Source organism: Phocoena phocoena, chromosome 1 (assembly GCF_963924675.1).
Source record: "Phocoena phocoena chromosome 1, mPhoPho1.1, whole genome shotgun sequence".
In the NCBI taxonomy this organism is placed as follows: Eukaryota; Metazoa; Chordata; class Mammalia; order Artiodactyla; family Phocoenidae; genus Phocoena; species Phocoena phocoena.
The window spans coordinates 119,313,596-119,340,501 of record NC_089219.1 but is presented as its reverse complement, the minus strand read 5'-3'; the positions used below and the strand labels follow the sequence as shown (position 1 = coordinate 119,340,501).

General features: G+C 34.3%; 1 protein-coding gene across 1 annotated transcript; it reads right to left on the bottom strand.

Annotated features, from left to right (window-relative positions):
* Positions 1 to 237: 237 nt before the first annotated feature.
* On the bottom strand, positions 238 to 26,409 carry NUF2 (NUF2 component of NDC80 kinetochore complex). Its single transcript, XM_065890944.1, has 13 exons — positions 26,287 to 26,409; positions 25,011 to 25,085; positions 23,949 to 24,025; positions 23,375 to 23,436; positions 17,298 to 17,395; positions 16,022 to 16,095; positions 14,579 to 14,675; positions 13,626 to 13,688; positions 10,732 to 10,869; positions 8,575 to 8,715; positions 7,400 to 7,575; positions 6,306 to 6,441; positions 238 to 372 (listed from the first exon to the last, which is right to left on the bottom strand). Exons 1-13 carry the CDS (start codon positions 26,407 to 26,409, stop codon positions 238 to 240), a joined length of 1,395 nt encoding a protein of 464 aa, XP_065747016.1.
* Between the last annotated feature and the right edge of the window lie 497 nt (positions 26,410 to 26,906).

Genomic DNA, 26,906 nt, shown 5'->3' with positions numbered 1-26,906 from the left:
GGAGCCGCGTAGAGACATGAATGGCTGCACAAGCCATTTTAATTTTAAGTCCACAAAAGTCTACATTAAATGCATTATCTTACAAGATAATAACCTATGAAAGTATATAAAAAGTAACTGAGCCAACATTATTTGGTACTTTTGATGCTTCCATTAACTTCAACTTAACTATTCCCTTTCCGAATATAAAATTAAAAATTGGCAAGCTATTTACAAAAAGACGTGTAATTTTGTTCATCAGGTTGATATTCTGAACATCTTTTTCTTCAGTTCAGCTGTTTTCTCATCTATTTTAGTGTGACAGTCCTCTGTTGCCTTTTCAATGCCTTCATGGTATTTCTCCAAAGCAGCTTTCAAGCTGAGAAATATTTCCTAAGTAGAAAATGAAATATAATAAGAATTATTCCATGCAACGACCTAAACTAAAAATGAGTTACAAGAATTCCAACAGTCTCGTTCATATGTATTAATAATATTTTAAAGCCTGAAGTACCTTATGCACACGTACACACTCGTATGCCTACTCTTATTAAGCTGTGCAGATGCGTCAGAAACTCAGCTACTTAGAAAGAACAAAGCAGAGACATTAACAATGGCTTGAATTCCAAGGCATTAAGAACATATTTTTAATCATCAAAGAAAAATTTCTACTTTGGAGCTTTTCATGTTTACTTGGCAAATACCTAGATTACTGTACTCTGCACTTGACCCTGATCATTATTAAATGATATGTAAACAGATTTAATAGGTAATCTACAGGACTGAGAAATATAGGAATACCTTTTAGAATTGTTTTAACAAACTGATCAGGCAGTCCTACTGTAAGCAATAGTGAGTTTTCATATAAACCTATATGGATGTGTTAAGAATTAAGGAAAAAATTACAAAACAATTTCTACAGACTGAATGAAATAATAAATGAACCACTTTGCATACATTTTATTCTATCTCATACTCATCAAATACAGTTTTGATCCGTTTATTATTGATTTTTCTTAAACAAAACAATTCTCAAACCTTGATACAAGAAAAAGTAGTATTCTGAAAGATTATAAAAGGTGTTTCACCACTGAAATAGAAGAGCGGGCCTTTTCCAATGGAAGGAAAAAGCAATAAATGGGTATAAATGTTCTCAATTTTAAGTGCTGCTCCCTTTAAACTTTTCTTAAACCCACAGTTTGGCTACTACTTATCTTAGTTTAAATTCTAGTGTAGATACTGTCTGATTTTGAGCAAATTATATAGATTATAATTTAATATAGTATGGATTCAAAATGTTCCAAAAAAGAACAACACTATTTCCAGAGACTGCCACCTGTGCAAGTTTGAGAACTACTGCTCTAGATTAAGCGAATATAAATGTTTAGCTTAAGGCTAAACATTTTCCCAAAATCTGAACATAGATCATTAAATCCTAATACAAAAATAGAAGAGGGTATTTAGATTCCCAAGATCTAAATCAGGCATCAAATTACTACAACTATGATGGAATATTAATCATTAGGAAAATAAATCAAACATTTTTGATACCTTTATTTCTTAAATCTTGTAGGAAAAATAAGGTGAATTAGTTGCTATCTTATGTAAACACCATTTTTTAAAAAAAATCAGCACATTTCAGCAGCTACAGATCAATTTAATTTCCTGGCTCTACAGAGATATGTATTTATTCATTCCAAAAAGAAAGCTGAATAAATTTGGTAGAAAGACATTACTCATGAAAAACCATTAAAATGAAGTGTGGTTAAATAAAGATATACAATCTGTAAATATCTGAACCAACCATTTCAACACACTCAGAGGAACAATTTTCTCCTGAGAACACCTATATTCTCAAGGAGGAACCAATTCCTACAGGTAGAGCCACGATAAATGAATGAAACATTAAAGCCCAATTCCACTGGCACATCCACAGAAGCAAACAAACGTTTGAAGTTCTAAGCCAACCCTCACAGGATATTAATAGCAATAGATCACAGCCCTCACGAAAGCTACATATTTCAATTTCCAATTAAATTCCGTATCCAAGTGGAACTTATCATATGCATTCACATAATAAGTAAGTCTTACTGTGATAGCTTGGCTGAAGTTAAATATTTTTAAACTCAAACTCTAGTTCTACAGTGCCTAACAGGACAACCACTAGGGACACGTGATTATTTAAATTTACATTTAAACAGCTACATGTTCCTCAGTTGCACTGGCCACACTTCAAGCACTCAGCAGCTACGTGTACCTAATGGCTACCGTATTGAGCAGTACAGAACATTCCCAGCAGTAAGTTCTTTGGATAGCATTGGTCTGGGTAGTTATCTCACTTTTCAAATCAGAGAAATTCAAGATGACATAACATCCATGGAATTTTATGGCCAGTGTAGCCATTTACCCACCAAGTCTGTATTAATTTATCAACCAATATATTACTGAGTACCTTCTACAAGCAGCACCGTAAATAGTACAACAGTATGATGGAACATGCAATTATGCTTTCTACCCTAAAAAACCATACAGTCCAGACCAGACTGGATAGTGAGCACTTAATATATAGCTGGTATAAACAAGGAACTAAATTTTAAATTTTATTTCATTTTAATTAATTTAAAAGTAAATGTAAATAGCCACATGTTGCTGGTAGCTACCCCACTGGACAGCACAGATCAGAATAAGACTAAAAATGCTACAGTATTTGAGAAGGAGAGAAATCAAAGATATCTAAAAGGAGCCAGAGAAAGTTATATTGAGAATACACTTTTCATTAAATCTTACACAATGAAAATGATTAGCTTAGATACAAAACTTTAAAAATCCTAGAAGGTAGGAATCATGCCTTCCTTGTTCATACTTACTCCCTGAATCAAATATAAAGGCTGGCACCTAGTAGGTGCATAGACCGTTTGTTGAATGACTGACTAAATGCATGAATAACTACAGGAGAACAGGGAGTTCCTGTTTTAAACGAGAAAGTGTAGTAATAAGAGTGATATTTTAGCAGGTTAAATTTGGCAATACTTAGGATTCAGGGCAGATTTGATGTAGGAGGATCTTAAGTCAAGGAAGAAATGTAGCCAGTTTTTGCTGGAATTCATGAGTATTAGAAAGTTATGTGATAGAAGTATGATTAGAAAGGGGTTGTTATGAACAGTATCCATGACATTATCTTGGTGATTGGATATCAGGATTATATAAAGAAAATCCGAAATTGCAATTCTTTGATATTTTGAAAATGATGATGCCGCTGAAGAATATGAAGAAACTAAGTGAAAGAGAGAGGGAAAGGGAAGGGGAAAGAGAGAGAGACAGAGGGGGAAGGAGAAAGTGAGGAAGAGGAAAGACACTAAAGATGTTGAATGTAATTTAATAATTGTTTATTTTTGTTGTGATAAGCTAATCCATTGAAAATATCCATCAGGCAGCTAAAATAAGGAGTAGAGTTGAGGAAGACAGAACAGGAAACAGATTTTTGAAAGCTATCTAAATAAAGATGATGACTGAAACGAGAAGAGATGAAATATCTATGGAAAAGAATAATTAGTGAAAAAAAGGATATGATGATCATTAGGGTCCAACAGAATCACACAGTTTGGCAATCTTAACATATCCTTCTTTCCTTTTCATGAAAGATGATTATGAAGTAAGTTAAGGAGGGTTCTTTGACAAAATATATCTTGATTTCACCAGGGGACTTACAGACTCTCCCAAGCTATTCTGGAACAGACGGATACCACAGTGTTGTCTGGGTAAAGGTGTGGTTAGAACAACTTAGCAAGTTGAAAACTGTATCCAAAGTTTTGACCAACAGTTCTATGCCGTTCTGAAGGAAGAAAGACAACACAGCAAAGGGCCCAGTCCCACTCAACATTTATCTCCCCTGCAGCAAAAGGCATGCTGGTCAAATTTGTAGGCGATGCTAAGCCACGAGAGATAGTTAATGTGAATGATACGTAGATTTAAACTGACCTTGAAATTTTGGAAATCAAGGTGGAAATAAATAACATGAAACCTAAAATAAATAACAGTAAAATCCAGAATTAAAATTTCAAAAAACGAGTTGCATTAAAGTGTGGTGAAAACATTTTAAGTTGGCAGAACCTCAGATGAAAAAGACAGAGGTCCTTTAATCGATCACAAGCACAATATGAGCCAAGGGCAAGATGCTGCTGTTAAAAATCCAACCCAATATTACGCTTCATTGACAGTAGCCTTGTGCTCTGGGGCTGGTCACACCATTACTTGGAAGACTATGTTTAGTACTGGGTTCTACATTTTAAACAGAATAAAAAAAAGCAGGAAACAGAGTAGAGAGGACAGTAAACAGAATAAAGAATCTGAAAATTAAACTATATAAAGAATGGCTGGAAAACTAGGGCTAGTTAACCTGGATGAGAAGGCTGAAAGAACCCATGATCTTTACCCTCAAATGTCTTAAGTACAGTTTTATTCAGTAGAAGAGGATACAGATTTGTTCCAGAGAGGTGATCTTGGTTCACTAGAGTACAGAAATGAACATTTTTAAACTCAAAATAAGAAGTAACATTTTAATAACTATAGCTGTCCTAGTAGAACAGCTTGGGTAGTGATGAGCTCTGTAATATTGAAAACAAGGAAGCAGAACACATCAGTGGTTCTCAAGAGCCATGCTAAAAAATTTAGGCTCATGGGCCCCACTGCTGGTAATTCTAACTCAATATATTTTCGTGGGGGGTTGCTCATCTTTAAATTCCTCACTGAGTCCTACTACATGGCTAATTTTAAGAAACAGCACGCTAGATGGCTTTCTAATTTTACAAATATTTATGGAAAGCATACTACATATAAGGCAGCATTCTAGGCATGGTTTGACAAGACATACTAAGGTAAAAAATAAGATTGCTATTGTTGAGAAACTTAAAATGTTATTGGCAAGACATATATGCACAAAACTAAAAGGAATTTAAGGCAGGCACGGGCACTTTTTATGACCTATAGACAAAAGGTACTTACATTAGTAACTGGTTCATAAATTGCATCTGACCATGTGGTAACAAATAAATATCTGCTCATTTGATTTGGTTAAGAAGTAGGATTAAATATCTCTTAAGGTCTTTCTAACCCCCATTCTAGAGATAAACAGAGGGCCAAAGGCTTGGTAGATATCCAGTTAAGGGACAGAAAAAAAAAAAAAAAGTGGTTGGAATGTAGAAAGAAAAGGAAGAATAGAAAAAATCAGGACAGTGTACTGGGCAGACCATGGGAGGGAAACCCAGCCATTTTCTTTTTCTTTCTTCCCTTCCTTTTAAAGTAGCCTTGAGACAATCCTCACTATGTATATATACACTTACATGTGCACGTGCTAACAATCTAATATTTCAGAGGATAAAAGTTCCTGAGAACAAGAGAGGGGATTGCCTACTGTGGTTCTTTTAGTATTAAGAATCCTTGCAAATTAAATGTGAATGGTGAAAGGTAATGATAGCATGTTTAAATATCTTTCAGGTTTCAGAGGTTTAGGATAAGATATCAATATAGGCAAGATGAAGAATGAGAAAAAAAGAGGCCAAGGGATTTTACATGATAAAGGGCTGTTTTTAGTGACTTCTGGTAGAGCAGTTTGGGACAATCTTGAGGACACTGAACAAACTTTAAAGGCTAAGGATAGAATGAGATGTGATAAAGGTAGCAGGAATAGACTACTTTTTTGGGTCTTTGGCAGTCAACAAAAAAAAGAGAAATAAACATAATAAGCATATTATGTTTGGCACTATACTGACATTTTGGAAGATAAAAATGTAGAAGACAAGATGCCTATCCTCATTAAACTTGAGACTGTGTATGAAACAATAAAATAAATATACTTGAAACAAGCAGAGTAACTTTAGGTAATTATGATAAAGTTATCATTAAAAAAAAAATCTCAAAATACCGGTAACAACTGAAATACATTTAACACTGATGATAAGAAATACTTTTGAGATCCTTTTATCAGGAAAAAATGCAAAAATTTTTTAGAAGACATTACTTTAAATCACCATCTAAATTCATGTATCAAAAAAATTCAGAACCTTTATGGAGCACCTACTCGCATTGCAAAGCACAATTCTAGGTGCTAACAGGGAAAAAAGGCAAGAAAAAAAAGGTATGAGGAGACATACATGCAAACTATCCCAGGGTAATGGAAAAGGTGCTATAAATGGAAATTAAAGCAACAGACCTGAGGGGTCAATTTCTACACTGGAGAACTGACAAAATCTTCAAAATGAGGATGACATAATTTACATTTTAAACTTGTGAGATTATCTGAAATTAATTTCTTATGAACATATACTCACCTGAGACTTCAGTTTCTCCCTTTCAGCAGCATCTTTTAGTTGTTGAATTCCAAATTTAATTTTTTGGATTTCTTGATTAATTGTGGTTACTCGCTCATAGACAGCCCCTCTTTTTTCTTGAACTTTATTGCAATCTCTAAAGGAAAATAGAGACAGCTAAATTATAATTCCTCTTAAGCATCTAAACAGTCAAGCATTTAACTCTAATTTTGATTCCAAAGAGACTGTTTGTATTTGACTGACACACCTAAAACTCTTCTCAAGTTATGAAAGCAAATACGCGAATCGCAGCGTGGCGCTATATTCGGCTCATGGCATAGAGTAAGCTCTTCCACACAAAGCTGTTATTTAACATGGAGATCTTAAGTCACATCTCCCCAGTTGTGCTCACTCCTGTACTGTTGTTAGCAGTGTGGATCAGCACAACTTTCCTGCAAGGCGTGTGGCAACAAATTAAAACCCTCAGGTTCTGCCCTTTTGGTTCATCTGCATGAGGAGAGCAAAGGAAATCTTCAGACCATCCTAATACACCTTTTAGAGGCTGAAATAGTGTCATCTCATAGACATATCTGGGGCAGTTATTCTAAAAACACATTTTTGGAACTGATGGGAAGAAGACGCTACCAATGAAACACCCAAACATACTGGCCAACAACAACGATGACGACAGCCACGACAAAATGCTTAGCAAAGTACTACTTCGTATATGAATAAAAAAATAAGACTTTTTCTCAAAATATGCTATGTTACAGACCAGCTGGACAGTAAAATGAACCAGTTGATTCACTCTAATACAACTCTAGACCACTGTCTCTAAAGTGCACTGAAATAAGCAGTATCACCAGCACCCTTCTGAAGAATTGTGCAAAGGATTTGGAATTGTGATATCAGGAAAAGAAAAAAAACCTAGTACCTAAAACATCTCTAAATCTAGATATAGCAACATTATGAGATTCATAATTAACTCATCTGTTTTAGCCACCTAACAGTGGAATACCTTTTTGAAATTATAGGAGACTTGGAATCTTAGGGAAAAAGTGAATTAGGTTTTTCTAATTACTTTCTAATACATTACATTTAAAATAAGTTCATACTCAATCACGGTGCGTTTGTACTGCTTGACATCCTCATGCTTCTTATTTATTCTGAACTGTGCTGTGGCAAGTTTTTCCTTCTTCACAATCATCAGTCTTTTAAAGGAATTTTCTTCAGTCTTCAATTTCTTCAGTTCTGACTCATCACTCTCAATTTTGTCCTCCAAGTTCAGGCTCTGTATTTTATGAGATGTATTTAAAGTCAATACAACCAATTAGGATTTACAAATAAAACGAAGGACTATTTTCTAGGATGCGCTGTAATAAAATACAATTTTAAAATGTGATAAAACTGTTTAAACACTGAAAGCCCAGCACAAGAATGCAGACTGAACGAAACAGACAACAGGAAGGCACTAGGGATACTGAGAAAGAACCTGACACCTAAAGAGGTGTTATTTCTCATGTCATTTTATCAGCAAGGATTGGAATAGAGGAACACGTTAATAAGATCAGCCAACTGGCTAAGTTGAGGGGGTGAGGGTCTGAACTAAGGCAGTAGGAATAAAGAGGAAACAGTAGACCCTAGAAACAAAAGCAGTGGATCTCAATCCTTTTTTGTGCTGACTCTTGATGGGAGATAAGGGAAGTGTGTAGCTGGGAAAGAATATCTCAGGCTACTCACCTTTCAACCCCTTCTTCCCTCAAGAAAGAAATCTTTCATTAAACGCTATGTCAGTGATCCTGGGGGCAGTCTGGATTAGGACAATGAAGTGAAAAGGATTTTCAAGTTTCTAGCCTAAGAAACTTAAAAACGTTGGCCTTAGCTGTCCATCTTCACTCAGGGCAGGGTCTGTGTCGTCAACTTTAAATCTCTTTATAGATCCTAGCTACAGTGTTAGACAGTAAGTTGGAACTTTATGCTTACTGATTAGAAGATCGTTTCCAACTGTCAGAACAAGTTTAAAATTCCATTACTTTTTTCCAAAATATACATGGTAATATGCTATGTTAATTAATTTATTATACATTTCATCTGAAGGTTAAAATGGGCCTACTATTGCTATGTTTAAAAAGAACACTGTTTTATCCTTGAGCACACATTGCCACATCTATTATAATGTAGAATGACCCAGCTTTTCTGTAGGAAAACAGCAACAGAAAGTAAAAGCAAATCAAGGGACTACAGTAAACTATTACATAATAAAGACATAAAAACTCCATACAATACAAACCTCCTTTAAGATAGTGGTTAATTTTTCCCTATTATCTGCAAGGTCCTGTATTTTCTTTTGATATAGCTGCACCTCCAGCTGACATGAAGGCAGGCAGTCAACAGAGTCTCGATAGATTTCATACTTTTCCATCACTTCTTGCTTTGAAAGAAAAAAAACACAGAAACCAGGTTGGCACTCTCCTTTATGAAACTGCAGTAATGTCAATTTGTTTGCTCTTAAATAATTTCTGTACTTGATACTGAAAGCTAAAGAGCAGAGAACAATTAAGTTTCTAGGTCAGTAGCAAAGCACTATTACTGACATGTGTCTAAGCACATATAATTATGCTTCCTAATTGCCAAATATCCTTGAACAAAGAAAAACTACCATAATTTTACTAAATCACTCATTGAAGTACCTTCCAAAGCTTATTCATAACAATTTTTAAAGAGTTCATTTCTGCTAATACTCAAACTACTCCTGATTATTCCTGGGCAATTATATTACCAATTATAATCTTCCTATTCATTTGTATAATAACTATTACTACAGCTAATCCTTTCAAAAAGATTAATTCTTCTTCTAAAATTAGGAAATGAGCATATGTTTACCACAAGCACTGCAACAATACAAAGGCTTCTTTCCTTTCCCCATTAGTCTCTCTCTCCTCCCACCTTATTAACCAGTTGGATTTTGTCTTCAGTGAAATGCTTAATCATATTTCAGCTCATTTTTCCATTAAGTTGTCTTTTTCCTACTAATTTGTAAATACTCTTTTGTGTCTTTACATATCATGGATATAATCCCTTTACCTGTCATATGCACTATATATATGTTCCACACGTCTACTTTTCTCTATAGCTTTTGAGTTTCCAATCTTAATTTAAAAACTCTATCCCAGTCCAAGATAATACAAGTGTTCTCCTAAAATTTCTAAACTTGTTAAATTTTCAATCCAATTAAAAATTATTTTTGTAAATGGTGCAAGGTATAGACCCAACTTTCTTTTCATCTAGATGAACTGCCAATTGAATCAGAATTGTTTATTAAATAAACAGATCTCATAAATACTCAGATCTATTTCTGAGCTCTCATTTCTGTTCTAGTAATCTTTGTCTATTCCCGTGTGATAATTCTTAATTATCAGGAATGACTTGAATAACAAATTCAGAGATAAACCAGAAATGTTCTTTTTAATTAACAGTTTAAAAACCTTTCCTCATAAAGGATGCTAAATTGTCTACCCACTTCTACTTTTGTCCCACATACCTCAATCCATCTCCCAGAGTAACCCATAATCTTTTTAAACTTAAATCATACCATGTTCCAACACTACCCTTTTAAACTAGCTAGTGGTATGCCCTTGCTTTTAAGGTAAAATCCAGCACCCTGAATAATCTGCCCATTGCCCATTTTTCCATCATTGTCTCATGCCATTCTCCTTCTTATACATCATGCTTTCTTCCTTGAATATAACTTACTCTCTACTACTACCTCATAGAATTTGCATATGCTGTTCCCTCTGCCTTGAATGCTCTTTCAATATCAATTTATTAATATAACCTCTGTTCATCCTTCAGATGTCAACATAAATTTCCATTCCTTCCCACCTCCACCTCTTGATTTCCACAATACTAAACTAGGCTACTCTCATTATGTTATTTTGAAGCACCCTATCCTATTTTTTATTTGCTTGTTTCCCTCTTTGGTGCTTTTTTAAAAATAGACTTTATTTTTTAGAGCAGTTTTAGGTACATAGCAAAATTAAGCAGAAGGTACAGAGAGTTCCCATATACTTCCTGCCTCTACACATGCACACCCTATAATTTTTCATAATACATATTATCATTTATAATTATAGAACTGATTTTAAAATTGTTTAACACCTTTCTCACTTAAGATAAAGTAACTAAGTCTCATGAGGACAGGTCATTTCTGTTTTGATCACCCAGGGCAAAAGCCTCAAAAATTTGTTGCATAATTAAACAAACGTCTTGAAATTATACTTCTCTTCCTACATCCATTTTAGAGAAGAGCTAAAAATTAAAGACAAGGGCAAAAAGCACAAGAAGAAGAGATGTATAGATAATCTGGAAATTAGAAAATTAACACAAAATTAAACAAGAGTTGCTAAAAAGAAAAAAAGAAAAGCATTAAAATAAAAAGGAAACTCACTCTGGAATTCTTAAGCTTCTGGACTGTATCTTTCATTTTTTCTTTATAATTCTTAAGCTTCTCTGGAGAATCCACAATTTTTGTTTTCAAACTCTCTTGTACTTCTTTCAAAGAAACCACTGACAATTTTAGTTCATTCTGTTGAGAAAACATTTTTATATGTTAGATATAATAATAAAACTGGTGATTAGCCACTACGGTAATGGAAAAGAACAAAGAAATGGGTCTGTGTTTGTTGTAGTGGGGGTTAAATTAAATTTTGACCACATCACTCCCCTGCTTGATTGCTCACTTTTGTCTGCAGGCCAAAGATCAGGCTCCTTAACACACCATTCCAGATCTTTCATTATGTAGCTCTTACTCTCCTTTCCAGTGTCATCTTCCACCAGCTTCCTACTACACTCTACAATCTGGTAATATAGTCAGTCTTATGTCTGGACAATTATAAGTGATCCCTCTCTGATAGTATGGTCCTCCTGAGTACCATCATCCCATTCCTGTACTGCAAGTGAGTTTCTATTAATCCTTGAAAATCCTGTTCCTACTTCCTCTGTATTCCTTCTATAAACAGTTATTGTACATGTGATACTATAACTATGTATTTAATATGTGTTTCTGAATTAACTGAGCAACCTGGGATTGTGAACAGTTATCTTTGCTTTCCCAGAACCCAATGAAAGTAATAGCACTGAGAAGGTACTCAGTACACAGTTACTAAACTAAAACAAATTTCCTTCTCCTGAATTTAAAACCATTGGGGGAATTAAGATGAAGGGTATCTGAGAATTCTCTTATATAACACAAATCCATTCCTATGAAAACAGAACAACAAAACAGCAACAAATGACTATATACACCTATATCTGTGCATGTAATGGCACAGAAAAAGGACTGGAAAAGTGTAACCTCTAGGTACAGTTGGCAGAGAGAAGAGGGCCTTTCACGTCTCTCTCTCTCTCTCTCTTTATATATGCAGATGTGTGTTATCGGAGTATTTTACAATAGGAATGTATTACTATACAGCTTGTATAATTTGCCTAAATTATTTCTAACTAAAAAAATTTAAAAAGTTCTTACCTTTTCATCAACTAACTCAGAGGCCAAAACTGAATGTTTGAAACAATATTATTTACTTTTTTCTTAGAATTTAGCACACCACCACATTATCTACTCTTTTAATGCCCTACAGAATGAGAGATCATTTTCCTTACATTAGCATTGACTTTCATCAACTTTCTTCCCTTTACAAAAAGCCTAAATTTGCTATTTTAAGTACAAAGTGATTTTGTTTTAATATAGATTTAAATGGGACAGAGAGAAATGAATAATAAAATTGAACCATAGGCAATATTACTCTGATGAAAACATCTGCCAATAAGAAATGACAGAAAAATAAGGAATATATTATACCAAAGTAAATTTCAGATAGCTATAAAGTATAAACATTAAAATAACAGGGGGGCTTCCCTGGTGGCGCAGTGGTTAAGAATCCACCTACCAACACAGGGGACATGGCTTCGAGCCCTGGTCCGGGAAGATCTCACATGCCACGGAGCAACTGGGCCCGTGCACCACAACTACGGAGCCTGCGCTCTAGAGCCCGCAAGCCACAACTACTGAAGCCTGCACGCCTACAGCCCGTGCTCCAAAACAAGAGAAGCCACTGCAATGAGAAGCCTGCGCACCACAACAAAGAGTAGCCTACCGCTCGCCGCAACTAGAGAAAAGCCCACATGCAGCAACGAAGACCCAACGCAGCCAAAAATAAATAAATAAATAAATTCATTAAAGAAAACAAAAAAAATAAATAATAGGGAAATAATAAAAGTACAAGAGAAAATATGGGATTAGAGGAATGAGATAGGCCTTTCTATGTATAGAGTTAAACCCAAATGTAGAACACTGTATCTATCAATTTTACTACATAAATACATAAACCTGCCAATAGGAAAAAATGATGAATTTGAAAGACAGAGTTAATACCTCTAATTCATGGACTAAAAAAAAAAATGAAATAAACAAGGAACATATACAGGTAGTTCACGAAGTAAGAAATAACAACAAATCACTGAATAAGGTGGTCTAAGTCACTAAAAAAAAAAAAAAAAAAAAAAAATCAAAATTAAAATGAAGTGTTTTTTTTCCCCTATAAGAATGGCAAAGATAAAAAGAAAAACATCCACTTCTGACTACAATGTAGGGAAAAGAATACTCTCATATTCTACTGGTAGAAGTGCAAATTGATATCTTTTTAGAAGACAGTTTGGCAATGTGGGCCAAATTTAAGTGTGATTTCCTTTAACTCAGAAATCCTACATTTAGGAATCTACTGTATGATAAAAAGCAGCCTGGTGCACAAATATACAGGTACATGCGTAGGTGTGTAACACACATGTGCTATTGTTCAATAGCAAAACAATTAGAAGCAATGTGAATGTCTATCAATAGGACACTAAAACAATCTACATTAAGGTACATACATAGAATGCACAACCATATGCAGTTATTAAAATAATGAGGCTATATATTGACGTGATAGCTATTTACACTATATTGTAAAGTGAAAAAAAAGCAGGTTTGAGACATGTAGAGTGTAATATCATTTATGTAGAATTACACATATATGTGTATATTTGCACAGAGAAATGTAATCTATGACATGTATCTGATTGCGTGGTGAGCTTTCAGGTGATTTTCACTTCTGTCATACATTTTTGTGTTTCCACATTTTTTAAAACAATAGTCATCTATTATATTTAAATTGGAAAAAGTTAAATTAGTTTCACTTTAAGGGAAAAAGAGAGAAACATTTAACAATAACAACACACAGTTAAAATACTCCTCCAAACAAAAGATTCAAACCTTAAATGCTAGTTAAATGAAAAGATGCTTACCAAACGCTTGGTTTTTTCTGAAATATCTGACTTCTTTTGCGAATTTCCCTCTTGCAGCACTATCTAGGGAAAGAAGCAAACAACTGCTTTATAATGATTCAAAACAGATTTCAATTTAGTCAATGCTTTTTAATAAAATAAAAGTAAGAAAGGATAGGAATTAAATGGATTAGACCAGATAATCTCAAACTTTCTGTTCATTATGACCCTAAGGCCAAAAGAAACACCTATCAGTTCCTTTATTAAGTAGTTAAATCCAAACAACTGAATAAGTATTTATGTCCTAATAACTTAGTAGCCCTTTGAAAAAGTAATACATACAAATTGAAAGAAAAATACTAGTTTTATTTTATTCTTAAACAGCCACAACTACTTCCAAATTGGATGTGTGTACTGCAAAAATTGGGCACTACACAAATTCACACATCTTATAATCACTGGACACAGACAATTCTTATTTCTTGTTGCACGATGATTTTCGCATAGCACTTGCTTTTTATCATGGCAAAAGCCGAAAACCCATGTTCACAAAGATACGGAAGGAAGGTAACGTGAGTTCATGTTGAAACTGTGAACTACCTTGAGCTAGAAAAGTTCAAGCAGTGTATGACAGATGCTGAATGTTGTTTCCCTTTAAAATTTAAAATAACCTGAAGCACCCTTGAGGGTTTGCTGCAGTATCCAGGGCGTCTCAGCACACAGTTTGGAAACATCAGGTTTAGACACAGAAAAATCTTAAAAAATTCTAGTCAACAAGATAGCATATACCTTTGACAACATCAATAAATAATCATGATTTGACCTGGACAACAGAAGTATATATCTGTTATAAGGTGCCCAGATGGACACAGCGATATACCCCATTTCTTTAGTAATTGAAAGCCATGTGATCTTAGCTCCTCCACATCTACAAAAAAACTTTAAAAAAGTTTAAGGTGTCCAACAACAGATACCGTTTTTTGACGAAACTCTTGATTCAGCGACTGCTGCAGCTCCTGAATATCATCTGAAAGCTGCTTGAACTCTGCTTGCTCTTCAACTGGAACAGAACTGAACACAGCAAAATAAATTAAAATAACATATATCAAGTTCTTAATCTTGAAAGGCCAAAACCAGTCTCTTCCCTCCAATAACTTAAATGAAAAAAACTATCTGCTTTCATGTTTATGAGTTCTCATTCTTCCAAATGACAGTAATTTAAAATCCATGACCTGGCTGGCCTCTACTACAAACAGAAAATAAAAATCAGATGAGCTCCTTCAACTTCCTGCCACCAAATCTCTGTGTGGACTCATCTGCGTACACACCTACCCTTTCTAACTCCACTCCTAATTTTAGTGCTGATCCCTCCACCTCTGCTCTGGCTCTCATTTTCTCACATCTCTTTCCTGTATCACCCACTTCTTTTGCTCTACTAATCCTTCCTAATAGCACTTACGCATGTTTCAGTCTCTTCCATATGAATGTTCTCAACTTTAGTTTTTAAAACATTGTGTAGAATTGGTACTTTAATTTTCATTTCCTTGACTGCTATTGAGTTTAACGATCTTTACATATTTTTAATTAGCTATTTGTACTTAATCCTCTGTAAATTCCCTGTTTATAGCCTTTGCCCATTTTTCCATTATCCTTTTTCGTATCAGTTTGTAGTTCTTGGTATATTAAGAATATTACGTGGCCTTTGTTATTAGAGATAGTAAGGCTTTGCTGCATATGTTGCAAATATTCTCTTCCAGTTTGTCATTTCTCTTTTGACTTGGTTTATGGTGAATTTACCATGTTAAATTTTAATATCTGCCTCCTACTCCCAGTCTTTTCAGCTTGCTGCTGTCTCTAAAGGCAATTTATGCCAGGGCAGGCTAAAAAAGAGCTCTCACCTGAAACAGAAAACTCCAAAGACATCAACATATTAGAAGGGATAAAAAAATCCTTTTGTTCAAAATCAATACATATAAAGCCAAGAAATCATAACCCTTGAATGATTCCTTCTCCTATTTGACCTTTGAGTCAAAAAACAAAACAAAACAAAACAGCAAACATCTGTGGAAGGAATAAAAATTTTAACAGAATTAACTGATCTGAAGGAAAAAAGAGAATCCTGTCAGTTACTGCTCACCTACTAAGATAAATACCACTAGATATAATTTAGGAGAGTAAGTTAATGGCTTTAAACATGTCTGGCTGATGCATTAACAACAAAAAAAAAGTACAAGAGTAAATTATGCACTAAAAGAAGAAAAGTTAGTTTTTCTTTCTCAAAAAAGGTAAACTTAAACACTCTGCTATTTAACAAGGAAGATAAAAGAGATGAAGTAGACTGTAGACTGTAAAATACTACTTACATTCATTTTGCATTTTGAAATTGCATTTATTTTATTTGTAAATCTCCTACTTACTCAAGTCTCTCCAATTTCATTATTGCCTCCTGGTGTGCAGTATTTAGCTGCTGCATTTTGTCCACAGAAGATTTCTATTAAAGCAATTTTAACAATTTCATATTAGTGTTTTTCAACATAATCAGAGACATGTTTAAAAAAATATCTACTGGTACTGGCTACAAAATGCTTCCTCACTCTACAACTTTCACCATGAGAAATAAGAAATTTAAGAAAAAATTAGGCATTTACGACAAGCGACTTAGGAATTCCTTTACTTATTCAACACACAAATGTTGAGTTCTTACTACAGTCAGGCCCTGTGCTAGGTACCAGGAATAATTCCCAAGAAGACTAACTTATAGTTCCTCGACTTAAGTAGTTCAGTCTCCTTGACGAGTCAGAAAAACAAATATAAAACTACGAAACAACTTGTCATAGAACTGATTATAATGACATCCTATCCAACCTGGGCAATGGCTGGGAAGGTGTATCGCAGAGGGTTCATAGAAATGATAGATGTCTGAGCCATGTCTTAAAAAAATGAAGTGAAATTAGCCAAACAAAATTGTGTGTTTGTATGTGTTGGCACATACACCTGTACACTTTGGAGAGTATGTGATGTTTAGGTGGTATAAGCTGAACGTGATTTGTACAAGGAAATATTTATCAATGTAGCTCAGTCACTAAAGGCCTAATTCTCTGGTGTTACTCTGGTGCTTTTCTAAAAGTATGGTACCCTCAAACTGCGGACAGATGGGAACAAATCACACAGATGACCCATAATCTTTCCAAATTCCCTAAATTGTTGATGAAATGAGTTTCTATCTGTTAAAGTGATTTACTTGAACTGAATCTTATAATGCAATGCCAAGTAAGCATGATAAATAGAACAAAACACCTAATTAGGCTATTATTTAGAAAGCAAATATAAACGTCAAATACCTCAATTATTTAAAGAACACTACATTATCTATTAAACTTCAAAGAAAAGGAATGGGTTATCACTATTCTCTTCCCTTAAATTTCCTAATAAAGGAAAAGGAGTCTCAGCTACAAAATTAAAACAAAACCCCCAGCTTCTCCCTAATGATACCAAATATAGAAGAAAATCTCATTCTGAGATCAGCTTACTAAAATTTGCAATTTCATATGAATATAATATTGATATGTAAATTTAATTATAATGGCCATAAAACAATTAGGTATCTGTGACAACCATTTCAAAATAGATTAGTGGTGCACAAATGATGTTATTGATCTGGTATGTGACCCAAAAAATACACTTAAATCTTACATATTGCCAAAGAAACTCCATGTATGTCTCACGGCATGCTTCTCTGAAGTGAATAAAATTGATAATGCCACTTAAAAACCGACTTGTCCGTTTTGCCTCTAAAATACAAAGAAAGACTCCTTAAATAAATCTTTGAAACAATATAATATAAAAGTGAAAATTTATCCTTTTTCCACCATATATTCCGCTCATAGTTACAGAACAAAAATATGTGTTTGCTAATTAACCAAAGTGAAGAACTGCTCTAACTTGATGATCAGAATTATCTTAACCAAAAAAAAGCACTTTGACCATGAAAGAACAACAGAGACCAACCAGATTTACTATCCCATCTTAAACAACCAGAAAACCGGACAAAATATATAAAACAACAAATTTTAGACACTGAACAACGAGCAATATAGGACAGCAATCCACAAGAGAAGTAAATGAGGTGAACCCTATTAATGAATGCACTAGCCCACCACTTAAGGGGATTTTCAGGCTGTAAACCAGGGAGGTAGAATATAAACAGAACTCATGGGTTTTGCTGAGTCATGAAGATAGGGTTCAGAGTTTGGAGAGACCAAAGCAACTATAATTTTTAGAGTCTGAAGAGGCCAAGGCAACTAGAATTTATAAAAACTCTATCTTCTTGATATAGCCTTTGAATTCATTCAGCCTATGAATATATTCTATAAATATATTCCATTTGTTCAGGAAGGTAGAGAAAAGCATTAGCATTATAAGGAGAGAAAGGGAAAACCCGAATCAAATTTTACAATTGAAAAATAAAATACCTGAAATGAAAAATGCACTAGATAGGATTAAGAGCAGATTAGACATACAGATGAAAGGATTAGTGAAACTGAAGACATAGCAATAAAAGCTATCTAAAATGAAGGCCAGAGAGAAAAAAAAGAATAGAGAACTTATGAACTGAGGGACAATATCAAGCAGCATAACAAATGTGTAATTGGAGTCCTACAAAAACGAATGGCAGAAAAAAACTTTTATAAAATAGCTAAATATTTTCCAAATTTGATAGAAACTATAAACATATCCAAGGAAGTGAGCAAATCTAAGTGGGGGTAAAAAAAATAAAATAAAATAAAATCCCCAAAGGCACATTATAATCAAATTGCTGAAAACGTGTGATAAAGAGAAAGTCTTATTAAAAACAGCCAGACGGGGACTTCCCTGGTGGCGCAGTGGTTAAGAATCCACCTGCCAATGCCGGGGACATGGGTTCGAGGCCTAGTTCGGGAAGATCCCACATGCCGCGGAGCAACTAAGCCAGTGCGCCACAACTACTGAGCCTGCGCTCTAGAGCCCGCGAGCCACAACTACTGAGCCTGCGTGCTGCAACTACTGAAGCCTGCGCACCTAGAGCCTGTGCTCCACAACAAGAGAAGCCACCACAATGAGAATCCCACGCACCACAACGAAGAGTAGCCCCCGCTCGCCGCAACTTGAGAAAGCCCACACACAGCAACGAAGACCCAATGCAGCCAAAAATTAAATAAATAAATAAATTTATTTAAAAAAAAAAAAAAACAGCCAGAAAGGAGGAGAAGCAAGAGAGAATAACTCCAGGTTGAGTAAGCAAGTGGTTTAGATTATTAACTTTCATATAGAAACAGTTGATGATGCCTTGGACTCACATGACACAGGGAAATGGAACTGAGATCCCTACTTGACATGGGACTCTAGAAAGGCTACATCCTTAGAGAAAAGGTAGATTAAGGAAAGTAAAATTTCTCATAACAGTGCAGGGAAATGACAAAGTTACTAGTGGCTCAGCCTTGTCTCTAGTAAGGAAATAGTCTCCTCTGAGAATTCTAAACCTTGGGCCCATTGCCATATGGGTTTTTGGTTTAAATTAAACTATATATTTGACCCAAGAACTATCGAAATCAGGAATTAAGATAAAAAGTGGCCTTTAGCCAATGATAATCCTGGAATAACTTCCAAAAGCAAAAGATATCTCAGGAGGGATATGGCCTCAACCCCAGAAGCCAAAGAAGCACAGGACTATCCTGCTGAAGATGAGCTTAAATTTATAATCCAAAATGCACGTGTGTGTGTACACACGCGCGTTCGCACACACACACGAAACGATCTATAATCAGTCTGTGGGGCACAGCTAAAGCAGGGCTAAAGGGAAATTTATTAGCACTAAACACCTATTTAGGAAAGAAGAAAGATCTCAAACTGATGGTCTCAGCTTCTAACCTTTAAAAAACTAGGAGGAAAAAAAAAAAAAGAAGGGCTTCCCTGGTGGCGCAGTGGTTGAGAGTCCGCCTGCCGATGCAGGGGACACGGGTTCGTGCCCCGGTCTGGGAAGATCCCACATGCCGCGGAGCGGCTGGGCCCGTGAGCCATGGCCGCTGAGCCTGCGCGTCCGGAGCCTGTCCTCCGCAACGGGAGAGGCCACAACAGTGAGAGGCCCACGTAACGCATAATAAAAAAAAAAAAAAAAAAAAAAAAAAAAAAAAAAAAAAAAAAAAAAAAAGAAGAGCAAACCCAAAGCAAGCATGAAAAAAGAAGGAATAACAATAGCACAAAAACCAAGAAAACAGAAAACAGAAATAAAATAATAAAAATCAGTGAGACAAAAATCTAGTTCTTTTAAAAGCTCAACAAAATTGATAAACCTCTAGCCAGACTGATCAGGGGAAAACAAAAGAGTGAAAAAACAGATTACTAATGTCAAAATGAGAGATGGGACATCACTACTAACCCCAAAGACTATTAAAATGATACGGGAAAATTAGGAGCAACTTTATGTTAATAAATTTGCCCATTTAAATGAAATGGATAAACTTGCTGAAAAAGGTAGCCTACAAAAGCTCATTCAGTAGCTTTGGGAATAAACAAACAACGTAGCCCTTTATTAAAAAAAAAAATTGGATTATTAATTAATTTAAAACCTTCTCACAGAGAAAACTCCAGTCCCAGATGGATTTACTGGTGAATTCTACCAAACATTTAAGGAAGAAATAACACAAATTTTACAAAATTATTCCTGGAAATGAAAGAGGGAATCTTTCTAAACTCATCCTAAGAGGCCAGCAATACCCTGATATCCAAAGTCTGTTGGTGCAGTAAAATTACAAAAAAATTACAGACCAGTAGCCCTTATGAACATCATCACAAAAACACAACAAAATAATAGCAAGTCAAATCCAGCAATATATTAAAAAACATAATGTATCATAATCAAATGGGTTTCATCCTGAATACAAAGTTGGTTTAACATTCAAAAATCAAACAATGTAATCCACTAGACTGAAAAAGAGAAACCACTTGACTTTCTCACTAGATGCAGAAAAGCAATTTAAAACAAGTCAACACCCATTCACGAAACAAACTAGGAATAGAAGTTGCTTACCCTGATAAAGGCAATCTAAGAAAATCCTAAAACTAACATTATACTTACTGGTGAAAGCCTAAACGCTTTCCCCTTAAGATCAGGAAGAAGACAATGATGCCTGCTCTCACCATTTTAATTCAACATTACGCTAGAAGTCCTAGCCACTGCAGAAGGCAAGAAAAATAAGTAAAATACATCTAGACTGGAAAAGAAGTAAAACTGCCTTTGTTCTCAAACAATATGATTGTCCGTGTAGAAAACCCTAAGGAATCTATTTTAAAGAATCTACTAGAAATAAGGTCAATATATAAAAATCAATTGTTTCTCTACACTAGCAATGACCAATCAATCAGAAATTTAAACTACAAGAAGTTTACAATATCCCTTAAAATTGAAGTACTTAGGGATAAATTTATCAAAATGTATATGACCTGTACTCTGAAAATTATAAAACATTGTTGTGAAAAATTAAAGACAGCCTAAATAAATGGAGGGATATACACATGGATTAGAAGACCCAATATTATCAAGTTGTCAATTATCCCCCAAATGAACTATACATTCAAAGTAATCTCAGTCAAAATTACAGTAGGCTATGGGGAGTGGAGGGGGGTTGAAAGTGACAGGCTGATTCTAAAATTTATATGGAAATACAAAAGACCAGAATAACAAACAATTTTGAAAAAGTGAACAAAGTTGCAGGACTTCCACTGCCTGATTTCAAAACTTACTATAGAGCTAAAGTAATCAAGGTAGTATGCTTGGTGTAAAGACAGACATATAGATCAATGGAGCAAAGAGTGAAGCCAGAAATATACATATATATATATATATATATATGATCATTGACTTTTTAAAACAGAATTTTTAGAGCACTTTAGTTCACGGAAAAATTGAGCAGAAAGTAGTTTCCATATACGCTATGTCCCTGTACACGCACAGCTTACTCCATTATCAACATCCCCCACCTGAGTGGTATATCTGTTACAAAAGATGATCCTACACTGACACATCATTATCAGCCAAAGACCACAGTTCACATTAGGGTTCACTCTTGGAGTTGCACATTCTATGGGTTTTGACAAATGTATAATGACACAATAGTATCATACACAATAGTTTCACTGTCCTAAAAATCCTCTGTGCCCCGGCTATCCATTCTTCCCTCCCCCCAGTCCCTGGCAAACAATGATCTTTCTACTATCTTCATAAGTTTTGCCTTTTCCAGATTGTCATAATTGGAATGGTACTGTAAATAGCCTTTGCAGATTGATTTCTTACACTTAGTAATATGCATTTAAGGTTCCTGCATGTCTTTTCATTGCCTGATAGCTCATTTATTTATAGCACTGAATATATTCCCCTGTCTTGATGTACTAGTTCATCCATTCACCTACTGAAGGACATCTTGGATGCTTCTAAATTTTGGCAATTATGAATAAAGCTGCAACAAGTATCTGTTTGCAGGTTTTTGTGTGGACATGAGCTTTCAACACTTGGTATTTGGGTAAATACCAAGGAGCATGACTACTGGATCATACAGTAACAATACATTTAGTCTTGTAAGAAACTGAAAAGTGTCTTCCAAGGTCACTATACCACTTTGCATTCCCACAAGCAGTGAATGAGAGTTCCTGTTGCTCCATATCCTCATGAGCATTTGGTATTGTCAGTGTTTTCGATTTTTGCCATTCTAATAGATGTACAGTGGTTAATCAATTACTTTTGACCAAAGTGCCAGGGTAGTTCAACGGGGAGTGGATAATCTTTTCAATGAGTGGTGCTAGAATAATTTTATAACCATATGCATAAAGGAAAAAAAATGAACCTTGACCTTTGCCTCATGATATACAAAAATTCAGGCATTAAACAATAATAGCTGAAACTACAATACACTTACAGCAAAATACAGGATAAAATTTAGCCAAATAAATCCTTGAGGCCAAGATTTCTTGGTAGAACACAAAAAATATAGTTTTATGAATGACAAAAGAAAAACAATGATCAATTAGAATATTCAAAATTGAAATATATTTTGCTTTGAAAAGACATCTTTTCAAAGATGTCAGGGAACTCTGGGGGGGTCATGATTGTGGCACTGGTTATATAACTGTATATATTTGTTAAGATTTATTCAATTATGCATTTAAAATTGGTGAACTTTTATGTAAATTATATGTCAATAAACAACAACAAAAAAAGGAGGAGATCCAAAAGAGGATAAAAAACAAATTTTTAAATAGCACACCAAATATCTTCCAACATAAGATAACCTGATATATAAATACAAAAGGTCAAATGAATAAACAGACACAAAGTTAGGAGAATTTTACATTTTAATATAATATCATGACTATTATCAGTGCTAAAAGGTACTTTCTTCATGGTAAAAAGTAATTACTACATTTGATAAAACTGGTATAATTAACCCACTATGCAACATCATAGCTTGCATATTATTTGTATTCATATTCTCAAATTTACAGGACATTTTTCAAATGTAAGAAGTTAAGAAAAACTAATCCGAAAAACAGCTTTTCTGTGGCTTTACAAAGGAAAAATTTCCAATAGGATATGAAAAAATTCATCCTTGAGAATCAGATATACTTTCTAAATCCAAGTTCCTTGAAGTCTTTTCTCTTTTTTTTTCACATTTATTGACAGAAAGGTAAAATGTTAGATTGAAGCCAAACGCTAAAAATTGTTTTAAATTCTCACTTACTTGGATATAGAATATCAGCAATCTCGAAGTCATTCACCCGACAGATGGGCAGAAATGAGTCCCTTGAAGATAAAGTGGAGCAAGCATATTGAAAAGTGTACTGTGAATTACATACTAAGCCAAAGGGCATAAACATCTTATTTTCAAAAAGATTTCTGAATATATTTCTTAGTGTCAAAGGACCAAGTCAGAAGTCTACTACAATATGTAATCCTACAGCACTGAAATCTACTTTTTCTGTATATTACACAAATATTCATGTAATACCAAGGTATCATTATAGATTCTAATAAACAACCCACACTCTTTGAGGTACTAGGACTCTCTAAGAATGCAAAACCCTCCAACAATTTTAGACTCACAATAACTTAATACATCAGTTGAATGAACTGAAGGTGCCACAGGTGGAGGCAGTTAGCTGTGTTTGCTGAAAGTGTACAATCTTGGATATTTACGGGATGGAGTAGAAAGAAAAATAGTAGAAATTCCCTCCCAAAGAAAATCATGTCTTTAAGAAAGCTGAATGTAATGTAAATACGAATGTGGACTAAGAAAATAATGACTCTTTACTCACAAATTAATAAACAGATTGCTGACTGGTAAGAAGCCTTCCATTATATGTGGATACATGACTTCAGAGTTCACTGGCATCTAAATGTAATAAACCAGAAAATCTAAGTTACACATTGATTAGACAAAATGAGAAAAATCTACAACCTCAAGAAATCTTAATCATAGATTACAATCAAAATATATTAACTTATTATCATTAATTTAAAACAAACAAGCAAACAATACAGATCCTGGCACAAAACTAGAGTTGTCATTAATATTAATAATGCTAGGTTCACAGTCAGTGCTCAGTAAAGACTTTTTAAATGAATTAAAAAATAAAGGGGTTATACTCCAATAAAGATGTTAAAAATAAATAAATAAAGGGCTAATGGTTAGCATTTACTAAATATCAGGTACTATGCTAAGCATTTTCAATATATTCTTTCTTAATTTTTATAACCACAGTAGGACAGAGTACTATCCCTATTTTATAGACAAAGAAACTAAGCTTTAGCAAGGTTTCATAGCAAATAAGTGACAAACCCTCTGATTTTTAAATAATATATAATACTGGTGAGACTCTACAGATATTACATTTTTGTACATCTTCAGATGATGCCCTGATGATTTAACAACAACAGCAAAAAAAGATTAAGAAAAATAATCTTCCTACTAGAAATACCTAATTTGCTAAAAGCTCAATTGCCTTATTTCAATTGTTTTCAATCTTAGTGTGTATCTCCTACTCTAATTTGGGAGTCCTTACTGAGAAGAGAACAGTATCTGTAAAGACTTCGTTGTTGCTTACTATAGTCTCTGAAGACAAACTGTAAATCTGTCAATAACTGCATAGCATCAATAACTTGTGTCATTTAGGTCTTTAGTAATAGTTTTCATCTTACTAAAGCTATCTGTATAGGCCATTATTATGCCTAAGATTCCCGTGTAAGTGACATTAATTTTAAATAAGCCTTGATTTTGTTAAAAATAAAGTCAATAACTTCCTGTCCGGAAAACCAGTACTCAATGTGAGCACGAGAAATGCAGCAAAAAACATAATTTTGCCTCATCTTAAACCCACCATATAAAAATGCTCCAGTCGAATTCCATATACTATCTGTAAAGCTCTCATGTAGATCATATGCAAGACTTCAGGCTACAATAGAAAAATAACTTTTAATACTCTGTTGCACCACTATCACCATTACTGTCCAATATTATCGTAAATGGATACAAAGAAGAAAAGAGTGATAACATTACTCCATTCCCCTTGAAATATTTCTTAATTTTTCCAAATTTTAAAACACCTTATATACTTATCAGTTTGCTCACATGTGATAAGTGTCAATAAGATCAGTTGTTTAAGCTTATATACAGATGTTAGCAAGTATATTCAAAACCAGTCCAGGCAATCTATCCACATTAGGGAATGGAAGATGGGTTAGTCTTTCAAAACAGGTTGTCAGACATATGACAAAAATAATAAGGGTGTATTTTTTTAAAAAGAACATGGGAAACCTTGTTTGATGCCTCAGATGTTAAGGCTAAGATGCCTTAGCTGTTAAAGTGACTACTATGATCCAGGAGGTATAAATTTAATAGGATAGTATGGGATTTTTAACTTTTATCTTCTAAATCAGTGGTTCCCAAATGCTGGCCTATACAACCTGTTCTCATCCATATACAAGTTCATTTATTCTGAGATTACTTGTTCTATTTTAAAGAATTAAAGAGGCATCAATATCAAAACGTTTAAGTTCTACATCATTAAACCAGGTTTTATTATGTTATCACTTCAAGATGAACACAGGAAACTGGAAGGAGACTTTGGGATTTTCTGTGACACGTGAATAGTTCTTTTTTGCATTTAATAACTAAAGATATAAAGAACAGTGTCTGTCAAAACAAGTCAATTCCCCCTTGGGGCATAATGCAAGAAAATTAATCTGTAAGCTTCCAAAGAAGACTGTTTCTAAGCACTTTTTCTGATTGGAAACCACTTGTGGAGTTAAGTTCCTTCAAGCTTTACCAATAAATGATACCCTCAGACCACTACTCCGATAATGAAAAGTTTAATATACTTTAATATGCCTATGGTTTAGAAGCTTTTTTTTTCAGGGCGGGGGGAGGAAACAACCATATTAAAGATTTGAATTCCTAATGGGAATGTAGAAGTTGCCCCACATATAAACTTAATGTTATTTTAAAATTACACTAGGTGAGAGAGTTTCTCTGGATTAAGATGACTAGCCTATATCAAATAGTAATATACGTGTCTTTCTCCACATTCTATAGACCTAGTAGTTTAATTTCTTTTCAAATAACTTTAACCACATGCAAACACAACCACATTTTACCTTGGGATTTGGAGAAAGATCATTCTTGGAGAGGTTTTTACCATCAGCTCCTGTTAAGATTTTGTTTCGAATATGAACCACAATTTCAGCTACATTATATCTGGGGAAAGACAAGGTTTCCATCTTGGGAGTCTCCTGTTAGTCTGAAGGAACTGAAAACAAAGATCAGAAACATGGCACAACTAGCAGTTTTCATTATCTAGAAGATGATAAATATAAGGACAAAATTAACAACCCAAGGTTGATTGTAGTGTTAACTACCACCAAATCATCAAACATCCTAGTAAGATAACATTAAAGACAAATATATATATATATCTCCTAAAATAACTTTTATTCTAAAGCAACACAGTCATTTTCTAGTTTTCCTAATACTGTTTTCTTTCATATGGGAAAGAAGACAGGTTGAACAGACAGATGAGAAACTTCTTTAAATCTGGGGGGCACAGAGTTTAATAAGATCTATCCTGAGAATTAATCCTCAAAGCAAGATATATAGGCAACACTATCAGCAGAATCTATACACAAACAACAGCAAAACAGCATAAATAATAAAACTGTACTCTGATTTAACATTCTATTCAATGTACACACAGTGAGATGATTAATAAGGTTTGAGA